This window comes from Podarcis filfolensis, assembly GCF_964270895.1.
Source record: "Podarcis filfolensis genome assembly, chromosome: 2".
NCBI classification, from domain to species: domain Eukaryota; kingdom Metazoa; phylum Chordata; class Lepidosauria; order Squamata; family Lacertidae; genus Podarcis; species Podarcis filfolensis.
Genome location: NC_139605.1, coordinates 81,546,012 through 81,572,504, shown reverse-complemented (window position 1 = coordinate 81,572,504; position 26,493 = coordinate 81,546,012). Strand labels below are relative to the sequence as shown.

General features: G+C 43.7%; 1 protein-coding gene across 16 annotated transcripts in view; it reads right to left on the bottom strand.

Moving 5' to 3' along the window:
* ADGRL1 (adhesion G protein-coupled receptor L1) overlaps positions 1-26,493 on the bottom strand; it is a 133,148-nt gene that overhangs the window by 23,697 nt on the left and 82,958 nt on the right. For 5 of the 16 annotated variants that reach the window (XM_083597576.1, XM_083597579.1, XM_083597583.1 and 2 more), the window contains exons 4-9: positions 25,285-25,394; positions 11,555-11,569; positions 3,000-3,800; positions 974-1,288; positions 350-453; positions 40-225 (exon numbers count right to left, since the gene is read on the bottom strand). In XM_083597576.1, the coding sequence (XP_083453702.1) occupies positions 40-225; positions 350-453; positions 974-1,288; positions 3,000-3,800; positions 11,555-11,569; positions 25,285-25,394 (1,531 nt within the window). Of the gene's footprint in view, positions 1-39; positions 226-349; positions 454-973; positions 1,289-2,999; positions 3,801-9,428; positions 9,548-11,554; positions 11,573-25,284; positions 25,395-26,493 lie in introns of all 16 variants that reach the window. The other 11 variants (XM_083597577.1, XM_083597580.1, XM_083597585.1 and 8 more) reach the window with 3 other exon arrangements.

Sequence of the window (26,493 nt, the reverse complement as noted above, 5' to 3'; positions counted from 1 at the left end):
TTGAAAACCTCTGATATAAGCCATTAAACTACTATGCACCTTGTTGTAGTTCTTGCCAGCTGACTCTCTCTCAATAGGGCGCAGCGCTTGAAGTTGTGCATCCAGAATGTCCAGGAGCTGCTCCATTAGTTTGACAGAGGAGCTGACATCTCCGGCGTAGATGGCACCACGCGTATGCCGGGCTAGCTCACTGGCAATATTGGCTGCATTCTCTCCACTCTTGATCTGCCAAAGGAGGGGAAAGGAATGCAGACTGGCCTCAGTCAGGTAAAAGGAGTTGTGCATGAATGAAGCCCAAATGTGAACTGTCTGAGTGAAGACCTCTGTAATGGGAAGGGGAAAGCAATACCTTCTGTGCCACTTGGTTGACCCAAGGACTTGTGCAGTTGCTGAGATCAGGCCCCCGTGGGTTCCAGTTTCCCTCCGAAGCAAGACACTGGAAGGAAGCAATACCTGTGCATGGGAAAGCAGGGGGAGATTTCAGTCAGCTTCCAGCTGCTTGGTTTCCCCCTCCCACCCCCACCCTATCCCAACACTAGACCAGAGATTAAGGGTCTCAGAGAGCAATCATAACCTTAGTAGTGAATGAAGAGCTCTCTTCCTAGACAGTCCAGTTCTCACATCTAACTAATATAGCAAGGAGTACAGAGCGGGGATAAATGGCTTAGTACTGTGGCAATAACAAGATGAGTTCTGTTAGCAGGGGATGGCAGAACCAATTCATCCCACTGAGAATTGCCAGCTCTGAGTTCACATTGCAGAAAGTTGTGTGAATGAATTAAGTCATAGTAACAGTTCAAGCTGTCACACTTTCCTTGAGCTGAGTGCTGTGGGGTCACAGGCAATATCCTGTAAGCCCCATTTGCTCCTTGCACCATTGGCGAGAATACACTCTGCCGGAGTCCCAGCTTCTCCCATTTGAAACTGGGTGCATCTTGATGCCTCTAGGACTCAAATAAAGCCAGCTCATTACCTCGTGTGCCCTTAGGGCAAGGCCTTTCGACCAGCATGCCTTGCTGTGTGGCTGGCCACTGGACACGCCGCACCTCCTTGGCCTCGCAGAAGAGCTCCGGAGAGACGTGCTGATTGTTTGCTGGTGGACGCCGGGTGCTGGGCATTATGGCGGTGACTGGGTGAAGCTCTGTACCCTTCTGGTTTATGGCACCTATGGGGTGGGTGGTGAGGGGCACCTGCCGTGTTGTTGTTGTAGCGGCAGGTGAGACTGTGCTGGTGATGGTGGTGGGACGAACGGTGGTTGTAGTGCTGAGGGGTGTCGAGGTGACAGGGCCTGTGGGTAGAAAGGCAAATAGATTTCCACCCACGTACAAAATATCCCCACAGGTTCAGCCACCACATGCTGCACACAGAGTAAAAGTACCTTTTCTTATCTGAGGTAGAAAAACCAAAGAGTTGGACGCACTATAAGGCAGGTTCCTATGCTCTTAGGTAGCATTGGTTTTTGATTTGCATCAAAGCAAAGGTCTCTAACCAGTTAGCTTGACGAGTCCCTACTAAATTCTTCACATCTCTGAAAGTATATATCTGCCAGGTCCTTCCTGAAGGGATGGGACACAAAGGGCTAAATCCTCACTTGCCGTTTTAAATGTTGAAAGAAGTATTCATGAGCATGATGCTGAATGACATTTCCTCAGAACCAAATATTTTTAATTAATCAAATGCTCAGTTTCAATGGAATTGTTTCTATCTGGGAAGTTTAGCAAAATTCTGTTCACTCTGAAAGTAATCTCCTTTTGTTCTCTTTAACCTGACCAGGATTGGTACCTTGGCCAAACTCTTAAATCTCCAGCTAAAGTGGAAGAAAAGGCAGATGCAGCTTCTCCTAACTATTCCACTCCAGAGCCCTGTTGTGCATACACACTCCAGCATCCGTTGTGCTTCTTGGCACACCTGGAGACCCGTTTGAAGGGGCCAGGCAGCAGGTCTAAGGAGGGGGTGGGTGGCAGGAGCTGTGACTGCCTTTCTCTTGCTACATCCTCGGGTTTAAAGGGCAACATCTGGTGACCAAGGTAAAAGAAGGCTACATTTCGCTCTTCCCCACCCCAACCCTGCAAGTAACCTGTACATGCAAATGTAACCTTATTCAAGTTTAACCGTTAGTGTTGCACAGGCAGCAGCTGTGCAATGGGGGCGAACAGAGAAACAAATTAGCTGCATATTGCACTAAACAAATCTGAATCTGCCACTGCACCTGGGCATGACTGATCTTGAATTTCCTGTATTCAAAATAAGCACAGATTTCCCCCCCTTCAGTCCAGCTTCAAGGAATTAGTTTTCGTAGACCCCAGGCTTCTGCCAAATATTGCACATCAGACAATCCATCTCTGTCAATTTAAACTCCACGTGATGCTAACTGTCAGAATTTCAGGCACACATTAATTCTTTTGGGGTCACAGAGAGTTTGAATTGAACTGAGCAGATTCTCTGATGCTTACTGTACGACTGGAACTAAAAGACCTGCTTGTGGCAAAATGGCAAAAATGAAATATATTTTCAAAAGCCAGCTTTGGGACTGAAGCCTTGCTTTGTAAGATGAACTTGCCATTATATAGTTGGATGTTTCCTGAAATGTGATGGATGGCAGAGGATGGCAGAGATATTGAACAGTAGAAGTTGGGAGAGACAATGGCTCAATAACTTGAGATTGCTCGCAGAGTACCTTAAGAGTGTGTTGGTGGTTAGCTCAAGTGAAAATGTATCACTCTTAAGCAGTACATTTGGGATTGCCTATACATAATCTTTAGTATAATGTATATATTTTAAATATACATGTATTTAAGAAGTAATTTCAAGTGAATGCTGTATTTGCAGAAATGTACAATTAAAAATGGGCATTAAGCAAATGAACACGGCTTTTTTTGTCCCCTAATGTATTTGACAACCCAATGGAAAATGGGAGGAGAAGCCAAGGGCCCATGATTTCAAGTCAGTGATGATTTCTCTACCCCACCCCATGTTCAGGTGCAAGGATTATGTCTCACCAGTACTTGGGTCAGGTGGGCCAAACTCAAGTGAGTAGCGCAGGACAAAGTAGTTGTTCCACACATAAAGTTGGTTGTCACGGGGGTTGTAGTCAATGGAGGAGATGAACTGGTAGGGGTTTGGGAAGGTCAACGAGATGGGTTCCTCCCGGTTCATATTGGTGTTGAACGCATAGTCAACACGGTTACCAGCTGCTTCGCTGTCATCGTCCACGTAAACTGTCCGCACCACATAGAGGACTCCGCACACCATGAAGGCATTGGATGCTGAGCGTTTGTCATAGCCGGTCTCCCATGTGCCCTCAAAGCGCAGCGTGTAAGGATTCAGTTGGCTCACCACTAACCGGCCATTGTTGCCTTCAGTGGCATAGATGACCCATAGCCCATTTTCATCCACTGCCAGGTCAATGTCAGTCTTGCCGCCCCAACGGTAGGGTGAGGTGTCATGGTAGTTGGCTGTGTTGATGACTGTCTCTCCGCTCTTAATGCGCGTCCGCAGATCATACTTGATAATGTTGCGTGTCCGCTCCTTGTTGTAGAAGACTGCTCCATCGTATACCACAAAACCTGTGCCGTCAACCCTGTTGGGCAGGCGGTAAGTGGTGGTGTGCCGGGCACCCACATAATCCTCCCACGAGGCATACTCTGTCAGTGTGTCTGTCCGGTATGGGATCCATGGCATGACGTATATTCTGTCTCCGGCTTGCAGAGGGTCCTTGCACCAGGCTCCAGACTGGTGCTCCGATTCATGGGCCGAGGTAGGTTCCAGGATCTTGTGCAGTGTCCCCGGGCAAACGAATACTAGGGAGGGGATGTAAGGGAGGAAAGGGTGATTGGGTAAAAGGGGGGAAATCCAGAAAGAATGTGATAGAGCAAGAAGTAAAAAAAAGAAAGAGAAAGAGAAAGAGAGAAGAAAGGATAAATTTGTAAAAGGCTGTTGGCAGGAGAAGTGAAATCCGCGCTGAGTTTTGAGAGCAGCTGCAATCATGAGACTTTTATCTGTTATTGAGCAGAGACGGCTCAGTGACAAGTTAAATAAATACTGGGGGCAGGGGAGCATCAGAGGAAAGAAACAATTTCTCCGGATCAAATTAAAAAGGGAATTTAGGGGTTCCAAACCTTCCCTCCCTTCCTTTTGCTACATTCTCTGGCATTAAGCAGAGGATGTCAGATTGTTTCCCTGCAGAGATCTGAGTGGCAGCATCTGGGAAACCCATAAATCTGAGCAGGAGTGTTGCTGAACTGACAATTCTAGCCCCTACTCTCTGGTTGCATGTTCTGCATCACCTTCTAGAAGTCAACACAGCAACAGTTTAACAGCTATGGGAAAGCAATTGGCACCAGCTAAACCCTCCATGGTCTAAATCAGATGCTCTACATTGGAGCAAATGGGGCAATACCACCTAACGGTATGGAAATCAGGTTTTCAAAAATGAAGGGCTCAGTATGGAGCTGTGAGGCTGTTTGTCCTATGGGATCCATTGAATAGTGTATGCTTATCTGGTCTGAGGGGCTGGTGGAACCAAGTATTCTATGAGTCTCTCTAGAGGAGGGACATGTTTGTTGTTTACTCAACTGGACTCCTACAGAGTTTCTGTTCCACTTGATCTAGAAGCAGCTGGGGTTGCTTGTCCTATGGAGCTCCTTTGGAGCTGCAAAGGAGTACCTTTAAGGCTGGTAAGATGATCCAAAAGCTATCCTGTTCCATGTTCAAAGGGAATTACTGTTTCACTATGGATCAAGGCTAATTTATGCCAGCCGCCATGCAACACTTAAATTCCAGTTGTGTTAGCACTGAGACAGATGGAAATTGGTCCCTATTTTTGCATCTGACTCTTATAGTTCTAATTTCTCTCAGGGATTTCTAATTCAATTTTAGAAACTTAAAGTGTTCTTGAAATAGCTGTTTCAACCCTTCCAACTTTCATGGAATGGATTAGACTCTTTTTTTGCAACTTTAGAACAGCTTTGTGGGAATGCCTTCCCATGGGGAGGGGGGTGGAAAAGGTGAGGGGCTTCCAGCCCTGAATTTCCTCTACTGATATCAAAACACTGTTCAACGGGACGTTGGGGAATGAAAAACAAGCGTAAGAAAGATCCAATGTTTGGCCAGTTAAAATCCCCCTGAATATGAAAGATTGGGTGTTTCCTCTTCCTGCTGAAAGAGACTATTTTTCAATCCCTGGGGACAGAGAGCTGTAGATTAGCTGAGGGACTGGATCCCTTCTGAAAAGAAGAACTAAAGGTATTGTAGCAGAAGGATGAAGTAACCAACAGCTTCTGCTTCCCCCATATCCTGAGTGCCACTGGAGCAACTTATCAGCCAGGTTTGATTCACATCAGCAAAGGACATGAGACTAGTGCACATGGCAGGGGGTGGAAGGAGTGATGTGACAGTGGGAGGGAGACCTGGGCAGATGGGAAAGGAAAGCCCTCCCTTCCACCCACAACCACCCAGTTGGCAGCCTGGAATCTTGGGAAAAGCCGGGAGGAAAAAGTTTGAAAGGAAGACAAATCAGGCTAGGCATTCTGCAAGTGTCTGCCTCCGGTTAGCTGGAGCAAGGCTGGGAGAAAAAAAGCATTTAGTGGTGGAAGGAGCAGGTGGGGTGGGGTGAGGAGAGCAGCATCATAGCAGAGAATTCACCTTGTCTATTACAGAACAGTGTTACTGAGTGGCCATAGAGGAGCCATAGGAGCCGTCACACTAAATCCAGGCTGTGGGCTTTAAAAGGCTGCACAGTGTGCTTGTTAACCACACCTCATGATATAGAGGCCAGTAAACTGGGTTTGCTGTCATAGTACAAGGGCCAGCGGGGTGGGGTGGAACCTGATCCCAAGCAACCCAGTTTCTGCTGGGGGCTGGCTTACTGCTTCTGCGTGTGGGATCAAATATACTTCGCACCGAAGTGTCAGCAGGGTTTTACTTGGGCCTTGTATCAACTCCAGAATGTCTGGGATATTCTGTGAATGCAGAAGTGAATTCTCTGCTCTGGCTTTACTAAATAACGCACAGTTGCTATGATGTGCCACATGACTCTGGACACAGCTTGCACTGAAGCTTATTGGGGATGGGCATAATTTAGAGACTGCTCCCTTGGGCTGGGGTCAGTACCATCAAACCCTGTCACAACACACCTGGAAGTGGATGAGGTGTGCCAAGGGTTCCAAAATTAATGGCAAATCAGGAGGACGGGAATTGTCTGGCACCAGCCATGGGGGAGGAGAACAGCACTTTTTGCAATGCCAAGCCCCCACGGAGCATTTATTAATAACCCCCCTGCTCTCCCAGATCCAGACAGAGCCTTTATGCTGCCATACCAGTACAAGTGGCCAGAGATGTGTTTCTCATCCACTTTTGCTTAAGTGAAGGGAGAGGACAAGGCAATCTTGGGTCTCATGACTCTGGCACAATCTACACTACAGTTAAGCAAGCTTAAGTCCCATAGAAACCAGTGGGATTTATGTGGGCTTAAGTGTATGCTAGATTGCTCCCATTGTTTCCAATGGTCACAGTCCTTGGGTAACCTCAGAGGGAGAAAGCAGGGCTGAGTCAGCAACCTGAGGAGTTCACTCTTATTCACAGTGTTTTGGTCTCCATGGAGATGGCATGTTACATCCTTCTTAGCAATAATAAATGACTGATTTATTATCATTGTTGGAAAATTCTGCATTCTAACTTTCGTGGTGATGGGGGACTACTGGCATATGGAAGGGATAAGAGATGATTCACAGACATGGACAATTGTTGGTCTGGAAGCCAGGAGTTCTTTGCTTCCAAACACCTTCTAACTAATGGACATTATTTGTCCTCTTGAGAGCTAGAGGCAGAACTCAGGAATCCTGGCTCAGAGAGACAGAAGTCCTTTGAGGCTTGCATTACACACTACAATTTTAGTGGTGCAGCTTACAGATCCAAACTGAGTATCTGATAAAACCCTAACCTTTGAAAAGCTTTTGTCCTCATATGTTCCACTATGGGGCCGTAATGCAAGGAGCTGCCTAGCCTTCCCTCCTTTAACTTGTTTTAAAGAATGCATGGATGAAATAGGCCAAGGAGGACGGGTTGTAAATTACTTGTCTTTCCCCCCTTAATTAGGAAGAAAGAGAGCTTATCAATCCTAGTATACTAGGTGTGCAGAGATCATCTATTTAGTCCCCTTGCATAAAACAGTACGGCTATCTGATATGGTCTGTGGTGCAGAGGGATGTAAAGTGATGGATGGGTTCACTAGTGAATGACAGCGAGTCAGGGGGAAGGGGAGCTGCCTAGCCTAAATGTTAATGACAAGGTCTGTTAAAGATCCCTGTAGTGTTTTCTGGTGTGACTCATCAGACAAGAACAGCTTAATGTGGAGCAGTTGGATTTTGTAGTGCTGCAAGGTGTCCCTTGTGTTAGCTATTTATCTCTGTCTAGTCCATAGTTCTCAAACTTTGTCATAGTGAGTCTCTTTCAAGTCAAAATAAAAAGCGTTCAAGACTCACTAAGTGGCCGCCTCAAAGGTTTTATTTTTATTGGCACCGGTCTCAAGCCGTAGCTCTTAAGACTGTGCCGGTGTCACTTCACAGTGGCTGGATGCACATGTCACTTTCATGTTTGTGACACCTGTATCCTCCCTCACCCCCCCCCCCCATTTCTGCACCTTTCCAAAGGCCACATTCCACAAGCCAATACCAGGGCAAAGTTGTTGGCTTTTGTGGGACTTGAGGCCAGAAGATAGTCTACGGCTGGAGTGAAATACAGTACTGTTGAACAAGCTGCCCATGGATGTGAAGGAACCTCCAGATCAATGCTGGGAAAAGAGAGGATTTGACCAAGTTGGTCAAAGTGGCTGGCCTGCTAACTTTATCACTCTCTTATCATGACCCCTCATTTCTTTTCGTTCAGAAAGGAAGGTCATTCCTTTTCCTTATTAGGAAGAGGAAGTGTTTGAATCCCCAGGTCAGTAGAGCTCCCCTCCCTATTTCCCGGGGGATCAAAGCTGCCACATGGCCAGGGACCCATCTTATATCATGCCCATACCCATCCAATTCTCCCTGCAAATTGATGGTCATGCTTCAGGGAAACAGCTCGGAACTGAAAAAGTCATCATCATCAAGCCAGGGTGTGGAGCCTGAACCTGTGAGCTCCGGCAGTCATGGTTTGTCAGTAAAAAAAATAACAAAAAATTGCCCAGTAGCACCTTAGAGACCAACTAAGTTTGTTCTGGGTATAAGCTGGGTATCTGAAGAAGTGTGCATGCACACAAAAGCTTATACCCAGAACAAATTAGTTGGTCTCTAAGGTGCCACTGGACAATTTTTTAATTTTTATTTATTTATTTCGACTGCGTCAGACCAACACGGCTACCTACCTGAATCTAGAATCATGGTTTGTCAGCTTATTCTTTCACTTCCTAAAGCCCTCTATGGTTCTTTCTATCTAGTCTCACAGGCTTCTCTATCTATAGATATCCACCTGAGTGGAAAATACAGGGGATGCACCACCATCCCAGTAACCTAGATGTAGCTCACCTAAGTACTGTGCCATGAATTGCAGAGTTTTCTCATTTCTCTCTCAAGGTCAAGCTGTCTATTGCTTTGGTTGGGAAGGAGCAGCATTAGAGTGAATAGGCTGTCTGGAGCCACTCTCTGATTAGCTTCCTCAAAGTGTACTCTTAGGACCAGTTAAGGACAGCAGTGGCTTGGCAAGAGAGAGGAAGTCTCCAGAATGGAAACAGCAATGTTTGCCATAATTCAATGCATGTGCCCAGAGGCTGCATGTAGAGTTGCCAAAGGGTGAATGCCTAGTCAGTGGACACCCAGGATGTGCTCGTGGCGATGGATCCACATTTCTATTTCTGTAGATGCTTTCAGGAGCATGTGAACTTTGTTTTAAATGGTACTATCTACCAGACTGCTGAAGCACTCAAGGTGGCTAGTGTTGTCTTATGGATTTGTATGTGTGTAGATGGCATTTGTTTGCTCCTGAATGTGTGTTAAATGCATCTGTGTTTGTGCTATCAAGTGCATGTGTTTAATCATATATCTCTATCTTTTTCTGAATGTAGAGCTATCAATATGGCTGTGTTCATGTGGACTTTTCTATGCATTACTTTCGGTTCCGTGGGTGACTGTTACTGCTGTGTGATTTGTGTGTCTCTATGGTTTACATTGCACAAATACACCTCTGTGCTATTTTTATGTACATGCCACCCTCTCTTGCCTACGTATGACGAACTGAGGACAAAGATGGGCAGCTGGATAGGAGCAAAATCCAAGAGATTTCAGATTTCTAATCCTGCCTAAGGCCTGCCTGCTCTGAACACCTTGCCTGACAATGTCGCTACAAAGCAGCTTCATGGAGTCTCACAGGTTCGGCTCAGCCCAGCTTCCCATCTGGGTTGGTGGGGTGGGATGGATGACTCCTGGCAGCGGGGAGGAGAAACACACCATTAAAGAATGAAGCGCTGGCGAGGGGGGGACAGCACAAAGCGTTAACTGGTTCCGATCCCTCATGGATGGGGCAGTGTCGACTCAGCCTTCTAAGTCGGGATGGGGGCAACTGTGCTCTGGGGTTGGGGGAGAAGATGTCAGAAACAGAGAAGGAAACAATCAGTAAAAATCCACATCCAAAACCATGGAAACCTGTGGAAAAGAAAAGTATAAGTATATGCCTCCATCCCCAATCTTGGGAAAAAATTCCAAACCAATGCAGGGGAAAAAAATCAACAGTGCTTTTAGAACAAACTAAACAGAGAGAAAGAGAGAGAGAGAGAGCGAAAGAAAGAAAAAGAGAGAGACATGGGTTGGGTGGAATCAAGCCTGGCTTTTGAGTTTTACTACTTTGAAATTAATTAATTTGCTCGATTCCTAGCACTAACCTGACAGCTTGTCCCTTGTTAAGACAGGCTCATTGCAGTTGTGAGTCCTGATACTTACATTAGGTATATAACCTCCAGATCTAGCCAAGACATTCAAATTAAAAATACATTGACTGACCCCCACTTCTTTCATGCACCACCCCCATCTTCCCCCAATAACAGACAGATAGTCAATGATCATGACTGCAGCTTTCTTTAAAAAAAAAAAAACCAAAACAGGCAGAAAAGGGGGAAAAGATCCACAAATAAAATCACCCAGGATTGATCAGGAATTTAAAAAGAAAAGAAAGAAAAAGAAACAGTAAGCAAGAAAATTAAAAATTCCCACATCAAAGTGGTTAGTATATTGGTATAATTAATGTATATGTATTCTAGAAAATGTTATTTTCTATGGGTTTATTTGATTCTCACATTATCATGATAGTAGAGCAGAGAAAAAGAGTTAAGAGAAATAGGCCCTTCAAGACATGTTAGAACATTACTTGGAGGTTGGGTGTGTGTGGAATGACTCAACTGAAAAAAATAGCTGGGGGATTCTCTCCAAAGAAGTGCCTAAGCTTAGGGTAAAATTCCCACTAAAAGATGGATCACAAGTGGAATAACTGATGCTCAGTTTTATCCACACATTTGTTTCACTTTGATTTTCAGACAGTAGTAGATAACAAAGCTACCCTGGTTAAAAGTGGCACCACTCAGCATGTGCAATTGAATGTTCCTCACATAAAAGTGAGTCCACAAACAATAATGTATTAAATATGGTGAGAGGCTCAAAAGAGGACCCCTGCTCTATTCAATAACTGAGAAAAAAAGTGTTTTGTTCTGTGCCTTACATCCTGATCCTGAACACATAGCTTTGGGAGTGGCGGGGGAGGGGAGCCCCACTGATTGCAGTGTATAGGATCTAAGATGTACATTTCCACTGCAATCTTACAGGCTGCTTAAAGCCAGAATGGCGCTTTGATAAAAATTAAAACGAAGTTCTAAGTATGTAACAATCTCGAAAAATGTGGAGGAAGGCCTGGAAGTATCATTTGAAAGGGCCCAAAATAAAAAAATAAAAAATTTAAAATAAAAACACACCCTCCCCATTGTTCTTCTGTACTGTGTCAAATTTTTATATGTAAATCCCATAAAATTTCAAGCATTTGTTTTTAAAAAATCAGGAATTGGGATTAGAAAAAAAGAAAAAGAAAAAGAAAGAGAGAAGTTGTGGTTGAGGTAGGCCAAGGTACCCAGTTGGTTGCCATGGAAACACGAAGAAAGGAGCAGAGAGAATCAGTTGAATGATAAAAGACGCAGAGAACGGGTTGGAAAAAGTCTATTTCCCCTGAAGGAAGCAAAACCAGAGAGAGGACCCAGACATTAATGGTGCTTCCACTCCACATGTGAGCAAGGAGAAATGGAAAAGGTTTGGAAGGGCAGTTGTTAGATGGGTTACTTTATATCCTTTATTTGCTGAGTGCTGTTTAGTTATTGGAAGCTTTGTTTCTGGACAGGGAGGGGGATGCCAATTGGAATTAGTGAGACCAAAGAGAGAAGAGGTGGGGAAACCAAGGGGAGGGGAGGTGGGAGGTTAGGAGGAGGAGGAGGAGGATTGAGGAGAAAAGGTAAAGGAAGGTCACATTAAATATGGCCACAGAGAAAAAAACAAGGTGCTGGGTTAGGGGTGGGGTCAGTGGTAATGTTGTTGTTTACCTTTCTGTTCCACTTCTACTTTATGCATCGGAAGGGAGAGAAGAAAAATATATTGAAAAAAAAAGGTGCAAGAAGGAAAAAAAAGAGAAAAGAGATTAAATTGCTTTTGTTTCTCCCCGCACCCTAAAGAAACCATTTTTTCTTTCTTTCTTAAACTGTCAATCTCCCCTCCCCTCTCCCCACCAGCCCAACAAACACCAGCCCCTCCCGCTTTGGAATCATTTCAAGGCAGAGAGCGTGTTGGGTTTGGTGGTGGTAGTTGTACTTTTTCATTTCTTTTTTCGTCTGATCGGTTTGAGGTTTACAGTTTTTGGAGGGTTTTTTTGTTGTTGTTTTTAATTTTGTGCTGGCGACATTGCCCTTCAGAAGAAAAGTCAGAAATCAAAACCAACCAGAAAGGACGACAAAGGAACAAAACACAAAAGGGGGTAGGCTTGCTGGTTCAAAGCATTTTGGCAGGGAGGAAGGTGGGGTTGGGGGAAAGGTAGGATCAGGGAGAGCAAGCAGAAAAGGGAGAAAGGAAAAGAGCAAGAGTTTGAAAAGAAAAATATCCCAGAATACCTCCCCCCCCCCAAGAAAGGCTGACCTATCATGACCATAAATGCATTGCCTATCCAGTTCACTCCCACATCAATCAGCCTATTTATCTATCTGTAAATCCTCCCATGTTTCTATTCCTTTGCTCCAACTCATAATTGCTGTGTACTATATTCATAAATACACATATCCTTATCTCACTACCTTCTTTTACCCTAGTAGTTACGTAACTTGCAGCTGTTGATGTCAATGCTGATGTATAAGGTGCTGCCTTAAACAGAGCCAGTCCAACACTGACCAGCAGCAGCTCTGCAGGGCCACTTAGGGGGGGAAAGTCAATTCGAGTCCTAAAAACTAGGGACTTCAAGGACTGGACCTAGAACGTTATGAATACAGAACAAATCATGAACTCTGACCCCGCTGCTATTACATGCAGATTATATCCCCAATTAGATAGCTTTTCAAATCACATCCTCTTCTTCAAAAATAAAATATGCCACTATTTAAGACACTGGAAGTAGTCCTTTGCTTTGCTCTCTCTGGGTGTGTCCAATTATTTATATGGAACAAAATGAGTGTCTTTTCCTTTACTAAGCCACTAGTCCTGATCCAAAACCGATATCTTTACAACTATACAAATACCATGAAGAGAAGCAGAATGGGAGTCTATTTTTCCTGTTTCTTACAGCAATTTCCCCTACATCCCATTCAAATCCCAAATAGTGAAATCAGCTAGACTAGGCATAGGCAAACTTGGTTCTCCAGATGTTTTGAAACTACAATTCCCATCATCCCTGACCACTGGTCCTGTTAGCTAGGGATGATGGGAGTTGTAGTCCCAAAACATCTGGAGGGCCGAGCTTGCCTAGGCCTGAACTAGACCATGTTGCAAAGTTTTTGGTCTAGTCCAGGGTTCTGCAACCTTTAAGATAAAAAGAGCCACTTGGACCCGTTTCCGAAGAAAAAAAAACTGGGAGCCGCAAAACTCATCATTATAAAAATAACTTTTTTGTCACTTTTTTATTATTTCTTTTTTTGACCCCTCAGAATTACTCCTCCTCATAGAAATAAACGTTAAATTAACAAGTTACCTTTGTGTGTGTGTGTGTGTGTGTTCTTCACTCCCCTTCAAAACAGTGACCAGCGTACATGCCCCTTACAATGTAGCGGGCGGGCGGGCAGGTGACGTTGGGACGATGCGTGACTAATGCATGCACCGCCCCCATGCGACATCACAGCCAGTACAGCGCCCGCCACAGTGGGGAGTGTCGGGGCGCACAATGCGCCTCCTCCCCTCGCTAGTATCTGCCCCGGAGCCGCAGCAAAGGTGTAAAAGAGCCACATGCGGCTCCGGAGCCGCGGGTTGCTGACCCCTGGTCTAGTCAATTTTACCCCTAAAGTATATTGCCCTTTTATTCCTTTTTAAAGGGCTAGGTTAGTCGTCTTATTATTATTATTATTATTATTATTACTTATTGTTGTGGGTGTTGTTATGGTTATCTTTATTATTTTAGGATACATTTTAAAGTGCTTTCAAAACCTGCAAAGCTGGTTTGACTAGGGACAGTGGTGAAGCAAAAAAAGTGACGTATACAACTCTGCAACACTGTCTACAAGTTTTTTAACAGTTGAAATCTGTACATCGCCAGGGAATGGGAAGGTGTTGGGAGTGATCATGTTGATGACCCAAGTCTTCCAACCATTCCATGGTGAAGCAATGCTCTATCCACTGGCAAATCCCCCAGAGCCATAAAAAATCAATCAGGATCCACCAGCCTCTGAGGACAGATCATATGGTCCCTCATCATTGCAGACGGGAATACTTGCTGTAAGACCAAACTTCACTAGATAGTGGCTGGATCATGGGAATGGGATAATATCTACTCTACTTCCAAACAATCTCCCTCCCAATTTGGAGGAAAGAACATGTCAAGGGTATGTCCTGCTGTCTGTTAGACTTATGACTATTGGAGACAGTCCCATGGTTGCCATGAAGACCACAAAATCCTGAGCTAGACCCAAGGCATCCTCAGCATGGATGTTATAGGAATTTCCTGGACATAGTCAGGATGTGCCCTTCAAAAATGGCATCCGGGCGGAATTTTCGGAAGCCTGTTAAAATGTCAGGGAAAACCCAGTCTGGATTTCCACTTGTTGAAATATGGCAATCCTAATGTTGAAGTCACCAATGACCACATTGGCCAGCCCAGTCAGGGAGGCTGCTGGGCAGCAGGGGAGTGGCAAAATAACACCATCCCTGGTCTGTCTCTTTGGTCCAGCACCAAATTCAGGTCTCTCACAGTTCTGCTCCAAAGAAGAGGGGGTTTTGGGTAATGGAGAATAAACTGCTGAACCACAACAACCCTCCCATCTCATCACTCCAGTCTAACTTGGTACTGCACAATTTTGTTGATAAAATTGGAGCAGGTATTCTCATTCATTGTCTATTATAGAGTCCAGGATACCAGTTGTCTCAAGGAGCCTAAGATAGAAGGCAGATTCTACTTTCCTCAACAAATTGCACTTCTAAGCCTGTATCTTGCTGCAGGGGTAGCCAATACTGTGTCTTCTAGATGCTGTTGAACAACTCTCCTCAGCCCCAGTCAGCATGGCCAATGGTCAGGGATGATGGGAGCTGTAGTCCAACAAATATCTGAAGAGCACCACACTGGCTACATTATTGGAATTCTAGTGGAATTTAGAGAAGCAAAAATGAAATATTCCAGGCAGCTCTTAGGAACTTTCCAGGGATCAGACATGATCAGGATTTATGTCATATATGTGATTGGAAGGATCAGGATGCTTTCTATGAGCAAAAATCAAGCTTTGGTGAGACTAGACAGAGCTACTAGAACCGGCCAAAAGTGGTAGAGACTGAGGGATTGACTGGTTGATAATTTAAACAGAAGCTCTGCTGATCCCAGTAACTTTGAATGTTCTTCCACAGTCCTCCACATTGTGTCATGGTAATACTATATGAACAAAATTTGGCAGAGGCACAAAAAAGGAGATGTTAGAAACAACATGTCTCCACTCTCTGCAGGAATTGTTACAACACAAAGTAAAATAAGAAGCAAAATGAAGGATGTGAAAGCATACTGTTCCCAAACCTGTGCAGCTGCAGGCACAACAATCATAATAACCACCAGTCATCTATCGGTTGCCAACACACAACTGGCTCATACTGCAATCCAGATTGTATGGAACAGCTGTGCATTGTTGTGTAGAACAGGTAACACGGGTTTGCTCCAGTAAGCTAGCCTGAGAAGGGGTATAAAAGTATGTCAGATGTAAACATGACTTTAGAAGACTACAGAAATTCATGGAGGATAAATAAATGGCTATTGGCCATCATAACTAAAATAAATCTTCAGGTTCAGTGATGGTGAATCACCAAGTACAAATTGCCAGGCAAAGAGCTGTTGCCTTCAAGCCCTTATGGGCATTCTGGTAGCATCTGGCCTAAGTAGAAAACGCTTTAGGATGGTAGACTAAATGGAACATTGGTCTGGCCTGGACTTAACTAACTTGGCATACTAGCAGAAAGCTGCATAAGGGATTCTGCTAGTGCAATGAGGTTTCCCTCCTCTCCTGTTTGATGTTTTATTGTATTTTTAATATTTGGTTGGAAGCCGCCCAGAGTGGCTGGGGAAGCCCAGCCAGATTGGCAGGGTATAAATAATTTTTTTGAATTTATTATTATTATTATTATTATTATTATTATTATTATTATCATCATCATCATCATCATCATCATCCCTCCACGCTTTCCCCCAATCTGCTCTGGGGAGGGGGGTCAGGAGAACCCTCAGAGCACCACATGGGGGGAGGAGTGGGGGGAATAATTTCATCTGGAAAGCATAAGCGCTTGCACTGATGGATGGTCAGAAAAGCACAGTGTTGAATTCCTCCCTATATTCCTTCAGGTCTCTGCTTATGCTCTTATGTAAGAAGATTATAGTGGAGCTCCTGCTGATTTGGGAAGGCGAAGTGTTAACAATAGTAGTACAAGTGGGCAGGAATGTTGGAGGCTGATTTAGAAAAGAATCATAGAATTGAAATTTTCCTCAGAATTCGTGAAAAAAGCAAACTTTGATAAGATCAGAAAAATTGGCACAGCCCTGAAAGGAAATGGAACGATTGCCCAGTGCACAAAAGAGCATTCCAATAAATTCCTTGTACATTAATACAAATTTTACTGTTGTGCATACAGTCCACCAACCAGTCATCAGAGGTAAGCAAAGTAATCAACATCCTTACTATTATTTTGCTATTGATAATTTCCTGTTATGGTTCATTGATGAGTCCATCTTAGAACACTGAAGAAAACTCAGGATTTTATATGTGGTGTTTATATTGGAAACTTCAGGGAACACTGCATGGCCCCAGATGACTGGAAAAGAGATATAAAGAGGATATACTATTTGACTCTCATGGTATCCTCAAACTCTGCCTCCCATATCCTCTTTTGAGGGTGTTGTGTGTATTCATTATGAAGGGTTAACTTCATCCAAGATACTGGGAAATTTTGGAAAAGGAAGGGGACAAATTGAGATTGCAGAGTTTTGAGAAATTAAAAGGGAAGGTGAGAGATTGGCTGCACTATCATCAAATAAATGAAGCGTTTAAATTGGACAGTAAAATTGGCTTCCAGGTGGAAAAATCAAAATTGGAGACAGAATTGTTAGAACCCAGTACTAAGAATTTGTCAAAAATGTACAATTTGCTGCTGAAATGGAATACACAAGACGAAACGGTTAAATCAGCTATGATTAAATGGGCTCAGGACATTGGTCATAATATTTTGTTTGCTGATTGGGAAAAGTTGTGGACCACCGGGATGAAATTTATGGCATGTAACGCTCTAAGAGAAAACATTATGAAAATGATATATAGGTGGTACATAACCCCAGTCAAGCTTGCAAAGATTTACCACTTGCCTGATAATAAATGTTGGAAATGTAAAGAAAAGGAGGGTACATTCTTTCACCTTTGGTGGACGTGCCCGAAGATTAAGGCATTCTGGGAAATGATCTATAATGAACTTAAAAAGGTATTTAAATATACTTTCCCTAAGAAACCAGAGGCCTTTCTCTTGGGTATTGTCGGACAGGGGGTGTTAAAGATGGATATAACTTTCTTTTTGTACGCTACAACAGCAGCTAGAATACTTATTGCGAAGTACTGGAAGACACAAGAACTACCCACACTGGAAGAATGGCAGATGAAGGTGATAGACTACATGGGCTTAGCAGAAATGACGAGCAGAATCCGAAACCAGGGAAGAGAAGCAGCGCAAGAAGAATGGAAAAAGTTCAAGGACTATTTAAAGAAATATTATAAAATTAACGAAAGTTAGAATGATGTTGGACTGGAAAGTAAATGGTTACTATTAGCAAGGGTTAAGACAAGGAGAATAAGGAAGATTAGATTAAATTCAAATTAAAATAAGGGAAGATTTGCTGAGTAATTGATAAGAATTTGGAATACAGAAAAGGGAGGCATGAGGAAGTCGGGGAAGAAAGGTATAAGAAATTAAGATATGAAATGGTACATGTTTTTTGTTTTGTTTTTGTTTTTTGTCTGTTTATGTATTTGTTATATGTTTGTTGTTGTTATAAAAACCTTTAATAAAAAATTATTTAAAAAAAAAATAACTTCATCTTCCATTTGCAGGGAAGCAGAGGATTTCTCACACTCAGGGTTACCATTAAATGATACCCAGCAGCTAAGAAACAAAATGTATTCTTTAAAACTCTTTAAATGTTTTAAACAAATTTGTGATTTGAGGATTTTATTCAGTTTCTAAAGGACTTTGTGACTTTGGTGACATCTTAACATTAAAATGAACCCAGACAGAATATTTTTCTTGTCCGGGTCAGTGAGGCCCTGGAAAGTTAGAAAAGGAGTTGATGCCAGGAGTCAGAATAAACATACAAGTGATACCAGATTTGTGCTGACTTGTACATAATTTGGACTGAGTAAAGGAATGAAAAATTAAATAGACAAGCCGTTGTGTGGCTCAGAAGACCAGAACTTCATTTCATGATTTACCAGAGTGTCACCATATAACCATCATTTATGAGCATATGTGGACTTGAGCTCTCCATGTATGTAAAGGAGATAACGGCTCTGGATTGCTTTAGGGGATATGTATAAAAATGAATCTTTATAAGGCTATGATTTATTGAGCAACTGAAGCAAGCAGGGTCATGGATGCCAGACAGGCTTTTTTCTGGACTAATTTGAAAACAGATTGTCCATGTCAGGCCTGTATAACAGAAGGGCCCAGGAAATGAGTGGGAAATAAAAGAAAGGCCTCTTTAAAAAGAAAGGAATCCACTGCACTTCAGTTGATTTTGGCGAGGTTTGTGGTCTCTTAAATCATCTAAGAGAAAATAGGTTTCAGAATCCTAACCTTCTTTAACTGGATGTCCCAGTTAAAGAATGGGGCCTGGCCCACCATACAAACCTAGGATAAGGATGAAACAAGCTATGTACAAATTTAATCCAAGCAAAAAGAAAAAGGGGGGGAACCATTCTACTGCATTTTAAAGCATTCTTCCCCCAAATGAATGAACAACTCTGGAATTAGCTGCATATGAAGCACACAAATTCATACAAATGAACAAACAGACCAGTCTCCTGTGTGCACGAGAGGCTCTCTTCATTTAGAATTGGGGGGAAACTGAGGTCCACATATGCATCTTGTCTTATGTGAGTTGCAGAATCAGTGACGATGCCCCAGGTAGTTTGCTGGCCCTGTCAGCAAGGGAATTTTCAAGCTAGCTGGGCCCAGAGGCTGCTCTGTGAGAGCCACTTCCCAGCAGGCCATACACCACCCAGGCTCCCTAGTTGTAAGCGTAGTCAGCAGAGGAGATGGAGGAGAAAGAGTGGGGAGGAAACCAAGGGAAAAGAGGGACCACATCCACAAAAGATGATGAATGTAGTCAAGGAAACAGGGCCACCGGGACGTGGGCAGGAACAGCTAGGGCCTCCAATTATGCCAACACTGAAGGTGGGCAGAGGAAAAAATACTGAAGTTTGAATAAATGTTTATCATATAAACAAAGACAAAAACTCTTTAAATAGAGTAGTATTCATTGAGTGCCAAATTGTTGCCCATGTATGTTTATGTAGCCACTCTGTAACACTCCCAAGGAAAGAGACTCTATATCTTCCATTTGAAATTTATTCCAACGCTTAGCTGCTCTACTGCCCTCCTTAGAACCATTCATTTCTGGCCTACCCTCACTGGCAGTAGCAACTGCTATTTGACATCTTGAATTTAAATATTTGAAGACCGTTAAGAATGTTCCATTTAATCTTTTCTTCTTGCGGCTGCTATATGCAGCTCCTTCGCACTTCCTTATAACTCCACTCTTTATTATTCTCCTTGGATGCTGAACAGCTTCTCGTTTTTTCTCATCTTCCTTTCAAAGTAGCACCCAAAATGGAACACAGATTTCTTGCCGTAGCCTAATCAGTGCCAAACTATACTACGCCTCAGTATGGTTTTGCAGCACTAATGACTTGCTGTTTCCCCCTGGCTGTGCCCAGCGATGTCTATGGGCATCTCTATCTACACCTCTGTATTTAAACCAATTTCAAGCCTGCTCAAACTTCATGGCTTCCAACCAAGAAATCTTCAGAAATGCAGCTCTCCAAAATGATGGGGAGCTTCTAACAAGGCATTCTCAGCAACCTTATAAAATGATGACATTTCACAAAGTCGCTGTGAGAGAAGTCATGATGATTAAAACTGTTTAAGAATCCGATCCCAAACTAGTTTGCACCGGGCTAGTCAGCAGCCAACAGTTTCCTCCCTGACAGCTATATGAAAGGTTTTGCACTTTTGTATTGTTTTGGAGACCTGCAAAACCTGCCTGACTAGTGGCACAAGAAATAAGTGCACAACAGAGGAAGCAATAACTGTCTCAAACCAACCTGCCAAAGTCAGTGGTGGACAGTACTGATTGGCATAATTTCACCAAGGCTTCTCTCCCTACCCCTCAGGGAAGTTTTGCAATTAAAAACAAAACAAAACTGTGGTGTTTTTCAAGCAAACCAAACACATACATGTGCTTATGGTACTTTTTTAAAAAGTGGGCAATCTGACTAAAGAGGGTCAGGATACACCATTTAGCTTGATAGAATATATGTCTCTTATGCAAACTGACAAATGAGGAGGAACCTAAGCCCACTGCAAGGATAAAGAACCTCCTATGACTTCTCTTTAAAAATTATATCTTAGCTTCACCCTAAAAATGATCTGTCTGTTTCCAACTCGTAGTGTATAAATGTTGACAGTGTGGGCCTTTTCTAAATCTGTACAAACTAAATCTGCACAGCATGGATACAGTTAGTAAGATCTATCTAGGCTGCAGTCAGGCTTGGGGGACTGGCTAAGACTTGGCCCCCCAAATATCTGTTTGGATCTTGGAGTTTCCATTCAAGCACCTACACTCAGATTCATCAAGTGACTGGTCTGCCTATGTCCCCACTGCTTTGCCTGATTTCCAGAAGTGTTTGCCTGGCAAAGCCCATTAAACTCCACTCACTCTTAGGAGAGAATCCAGGCACTAAAAGAAACATTTCCCAGTGTGAGTGATGATACCCCTGGTAACCAGAACAACCCTGGCCTAAGAAAAAGCAAAGAGAGCAAGCAGCAGAAAACAGAGTGAAAGAAGAGAAGGGAAAGCTGGGGAAAGGAGCTGGCAGAAGAGAGGGGAGAGGGAGGTTGCGTTTTGAAAAATATTGACACAATAATAACAATTCACTTTAAAAAATCCAAAACCAAAAATCAGACACATTAAATGAATTGTTTTGTTTTTCCACATGTCAGATTGGACCCTGAGGAAGGAAGATCAGTGTCTGGTTAGAGTGGAGGCAGCTGCAAAGGAAGGAAGCAAAAGGGTCTGGCAACATAGGCCCCTCCCACCTCTGTCATCCCTCTGTGATCCACCCCTCTCCCCATGGGTCTCCAGCTTCCTGTGCTTTCCCCTTCCATCACCTGCTCCAGCCCTGACCCCCAAGGACAACAGCACTGGATCAAACCACTCTCCTGCTTAAAGAAGCATGGTAGGGCAGCCAACAGGGAGCAGCAGAAACACAGAGGCAGAATGAGGTATGACTGTAGCAAGAGCTGAGTTCAGGTTCTGCTACATATCCAGCACAAACCATTGTGGATGAAATGCCCAGCCGTGATACTTTTCAATGAAAGAGGTCCAACCATGGTTATCATGACTGCCACCCTGGTTCAGCATTAAAGCAGGATACATCCAGGACGGGTGATGCTTTCTCCTATCTGATGTGAGTTGGGAACATGTCTGTGCTAATTAAAGGCGAAAACTACTGCAAAATTCCTCTTCAGTTCAGCCATTGCCAATTTGAGAATGGGCTAACTGTTTCCTGCTTCTGGCTCCATTTCACCTGCATACTGAAACCCAGGAGTCCTGACTCGAGGAGCAGGGAGAGCATTTGATGTAACTAAGACTGATGTCAAATATTTACCAGTGTTGAGGAAATAATGTATTTCTTAATGTGTGGTAAAGCTAGAAAGAAGGTTTCTGTCTCTTCTGGAGAAGAAAGAAGCTATGCAAATAAGCTGGGAAGAGAATGTAGCCTTAGTAGATTTGAATCAAAAGGATATAGGAGCACACTGTGGGCTTAACTATCCTATCACACTGACAGAAAAGCATTCTTATCTCAGCTATGCATATAATGAATAGTGAAAATGATCCTGGATTTTAAGTGAAGACATAATGGCTTTGCTCAGACATTTGTCCATAGTTTCATAGTTTACAAAGCTGCACACAAGAACTGTGAATGTGTCCGCCTTCTTCACTGTGGACAAGCACTTCTCCATCCTGACTTATTAGCCTAGTTGTTTACTGAACATTAAACCAGAGTTCCCTGTATTGGACATAAACCGGGAATTACGGCTTAATGCAAGCCGGGATTCCCACACCAAAGCCATTACTTGAAGAGACAAGGGTAGGGTAGGAGTGACCATAGCACCCATCCATAGATTCACAAACTATGGCTTATGAAACCATGGGTGAATGGCAGGATGTGACCAATGAAAGTTCTTATGAGTCCGGGAAAGAGGGTTTACATGTATGACTGCATATATATGAACAAATATAGCTGGGTATGTTAATACAGAGTATGCAAGCAAGCACAAACTCTGCTTACATATCTGGCAATGTATACAAATCTCCTCCTGGCTTGGATCCAGAGATGCCTTGTTGAGAACAAAAAAGGCATTTCTGCTTGTGCAAGGCAGCCCTGTTAAATTCTTCTAATTTCCCCATCTACAACAATACTCCATCATATACCCTTCCAGAAGGTCCCTCAGTCCTCAGGAGAAGCTTTTCAAGAGATGGGGCGGGGGCGGGGGGCGAGAGAGTGCCAAGAAAGCCACATTGCATGAGCGGTGTTTTGTTCACCTATGTTTGACTGCAACCATATATATGTGCATGTGAGTAATATATGTACATGCACACATACATCCACACATGTATATATAACTGTGTGAGAGAGGAAGAGAGACAATGCGCAGGTGCAGGAGGATGCTCACCTGCAAAACTAGTCAAACATGCAGACATGGAAGTCCATAGCTTTTCACATGGTTCTGGGGATCAGCATGTGCATGTGTATGTCTATGGGAACGTAAGAATGAGCTTGCCAATGTGCTGATATGCAACCTGTGCTGAGAGGGGCACCCTCAGTGTCAACAGCTCTGCCATAGTCAGTTACACTTCCTGGCCATTTGCCCTAATAGCTGAACCCAACATCCTCCATGCCATCCCTGCCTCCCCCACCCCCCTCACGATGCAGGTGATATCCTGGTCAGCCTTTTAGTGCCCTTTGCTGTTTTGGGGTATCCCCAGTGCTGTTAAACTGTGAGGGGTCAGGACTGGTTGCACCCTGAGATGAGTGTTGATTTGTTTCGAAGCCACCTGGTAGCTAGAAGGAAAAGGGGCAGGAATGAAGGTTAAAAGGTTAAGAGGCCACGCCTGCCCTGCTCTGCTCCACTTCGTCTGTGAGGAGAAACCAAAGGGGCATTAGCGGAGAGGGGAAGGGGAAACACCCTGTGAGGCTGACCCACCCACATGGACCCTAGACCCAGCAGAGAGTGTGCAAGACACCAAAGGCAAGGAACAAACCTCCCAAACACTCCAAGCAACACAAGAGAAGGAAAGGAGGAGGGCATATGAGCTGCTGACCCAGGGAGGAGAGACACCACAAACCTAGCCCTTCAGTAGATTGCATTTAGGCTTGCCAGATCAAAATGCTATTGCTAAGGGGTGCCATCAATAAGGAGAAAGGGATTTCAGTTATGATTTGTGGGGCTGTTTGGAAATGGGGAGTAATCTTTTCGAATAAAGGCTGTAATTGTAAATAAGAGACACCTTTGCAACCCCCCTAACATGGCAGTTTGCTAACATACGAAACCAGATTAGGGAGTGGCAGCCATAGCACCAGGCTTGTTCCATCAATAGGAATGAAGCAGATTGGCTCCAGGAGATAAAGGACCTTCACCACGTTAACAATTTTCCTGCTACTTGCACTCTGTAGTGACCAACTCCTAGTGTTCATCTCAGAAGCCAGAAAAATCAAATTCAGTGCTGCACTCAGCTTATGAACAGAAGACTTGAACAAACAAATTCACATTTTGAGGGGGGGGAAATCACATATTGTTTTGAGAAAAATAATTGCATATCAACTGCTTTCTTTGGAGAGGTTTTCTTAGGATTGTCCCCCCCCCACTTGCCGGTTTCCTTCTTTCCAAGGAATAATGCTGGTGCTAAACTCCATTTCAGGTGCCTTGGTATGGATGCAGATGGGTTTGTGCTTAAAAACATGGGAATTGTGGCACAAGCACATTCAGAATGCACATGCCCACACTCAGAAAACATGCACACACTTAAGGACAGAGCCATCTATATCCCTGTGCTCATGAATTCATCCACACCATGTGAGCATTCATAAAGATACTTCTATAACAGAGGTATACACACACACACACACACACTCATACCAGTCTACATACAAGACCTACCCACAAATATTCAAAACATGAATTGTTGCCCTAGCCCCGTAATAATAGCCACAGCTTTTAGAATGCTGTGCTTTTTGCTTTTGGAAGAGATATCAACTCTGCTACCAACTGCCTGATGCAAAGGCTCACAGAACCACCCTGAAGCACATTTCAGGACACTGAAACATCACACACACACACACACACACACACACACACGAGTTTGTGCATATGCACTGCACGCAAGCATGAAGATGGTCATACATCTGAGTGTGCATACAAATACACTGTGCCATTCATATGGATATACAAACCATATATGCACAGACGCAATGCATATATACCCAGGACATGTTAAGTATTAATATACATGTCTATTGTCCACGTTTGATGCACCAAATATGTACATATACTAAGGATGAGCCAAAGGCTATAGAATCACACATATCCTCATCAATCACAAACAAGCAAACACACAGTGCACACAAATAGCATGTATTTCAAGCACCGACACCTTGCATACACCATCATGTGGGGGTTCAAACACACAGTGATAGTATCTCTCCTGAGGGTCTGTGCTACTGTGGAGGTTTTGTATTGCTCAAAATTTCAAGGATTTTGGTTGTTGTTGAGGAGAGATGCTGAAATAGTCCTGTTACTGGTGCAGCTACCCTGGCTAAAATCAGCATCAGGTGCTGAAATGGAGGAAGGTTATGGTTGGTCCAGCTTGTGCCTTTTTGGGATCCTCTTTCCTTAGGGCTCAGGTACACAAAGAAAAGAAAGAGAAACTAAGGCAATGATCAGCCAAACATGGCGAGTTATCGAGACAGAACTACAAACCAGGAATCATTCTGCCCAGTTATCAAGGCCCAAACCACTTGAATTAATTATTTTCTCAGAACCCTGGCATTTTAGTCCACTTCTACTCTAGCCATTGGAAACCCCTCTACAGCACAAGAGACAAAAATGTCAGGGTTCTCTGTTAGTTCCCGGTCTAGCTGGTGTCTCCTCTATTCCCATGTCTGTGTGTGTATATTAGGGGGCCAGCCTGTGGAGTCTCTCTCCTTCCTGGGTCAGGTGGGAATCTTATTTGGAGCAATAACTGAAATAAGATGAAGCATCAGAGTTCAATGAGAAATGGACTCACTGTAGGGGACACAGTCATACTGGACCTCCAGGTACTTGTAGGTGCCAGGGCAAGGGTCTGGAAAAGCATCTGAGCCAGCCACTACGACACACTGTGTCCGATTATTGCACCTGAAAGAGAAGAAAGAAGGGCAGGTTGTTAAGCTACTGACACAAACTGTAGTTCTAAAGGAAACCACTAGGTGGCACTGATTGATACTTAGTACTGTATTGCAAATACTTCCTTTGAAAAACTGCTGCACCACTGTTTTGTTTGGGATGCAGATTATAATCTCAGGTATGAAGCTGATGCAAGCAGTGAGCAGGCACAACTACTAGTCGGATAATCCAAATACAGTGACAGGAAGCCCTTTACTAACCCCATTCCAGGATTTGTCTGCAGAAGACTTGCTGGATGTCAGACACAGCTCTGTGCCTGTGTTAGCTCTGGTTATGGGGCCAGAGACTGTCACCAACATTTGATTGTTGTGATACTGTATTATATTACAGTATCAGTATATATCAGTATCTTTATATTTTTTATTACAGTATATTGTATTATTTTTTATATTACTCCTTTAACCTAGGAACTTTTAACCCGACAGACTTATTTATGTGCAATCATGGCTCCTCAAATTCAAACTAAACTCACAACCTGCAGTTTTCATACATGTCCATAACCTTATGAGTGTCTGCAGACACCAATATGAGTGCGAACCATATTCCTCTGTTTGTCCAAAGGTGACATCAAATACATTTTTATGCAAGCGCCCAAGGTGACAACTACCGTATAATCACTGAGTATTTACAGACCTTCAGACCAGGATGCAGTCTTGCAGCAGTGAGACGTGGTTCTGCCACTCCCTCCCCTGGCACCAGGTAATGGTGCCCAGTAACACCCCATCCTGGAAGAAAACCCTGTACTTGCACACCACTGTGAGTCAATCCTTGGGTGTGTGGCGAAGGGGGGGGGAGAGATAACATTATAACCTGGCCCCTGCATAATCAGAAATCCCTATGTGGTGGTTATTGTTATGTTCTCTTAGCATACTGACCCAGATCACAACTGGCAGATTAATCAGACAGTCCTCTCAACAGCCAGTTGCAGAATTGTTAGCCTCTCACCCTTGCTTAGGTCCAGAAGTAGAGCTAAGAAGCACTGCCCCCCATTTCCCACTTCGTTAGCTCCTGCCACCTGCTCTCCCTTGAAAGGCTGATGCAACAGGCAAGG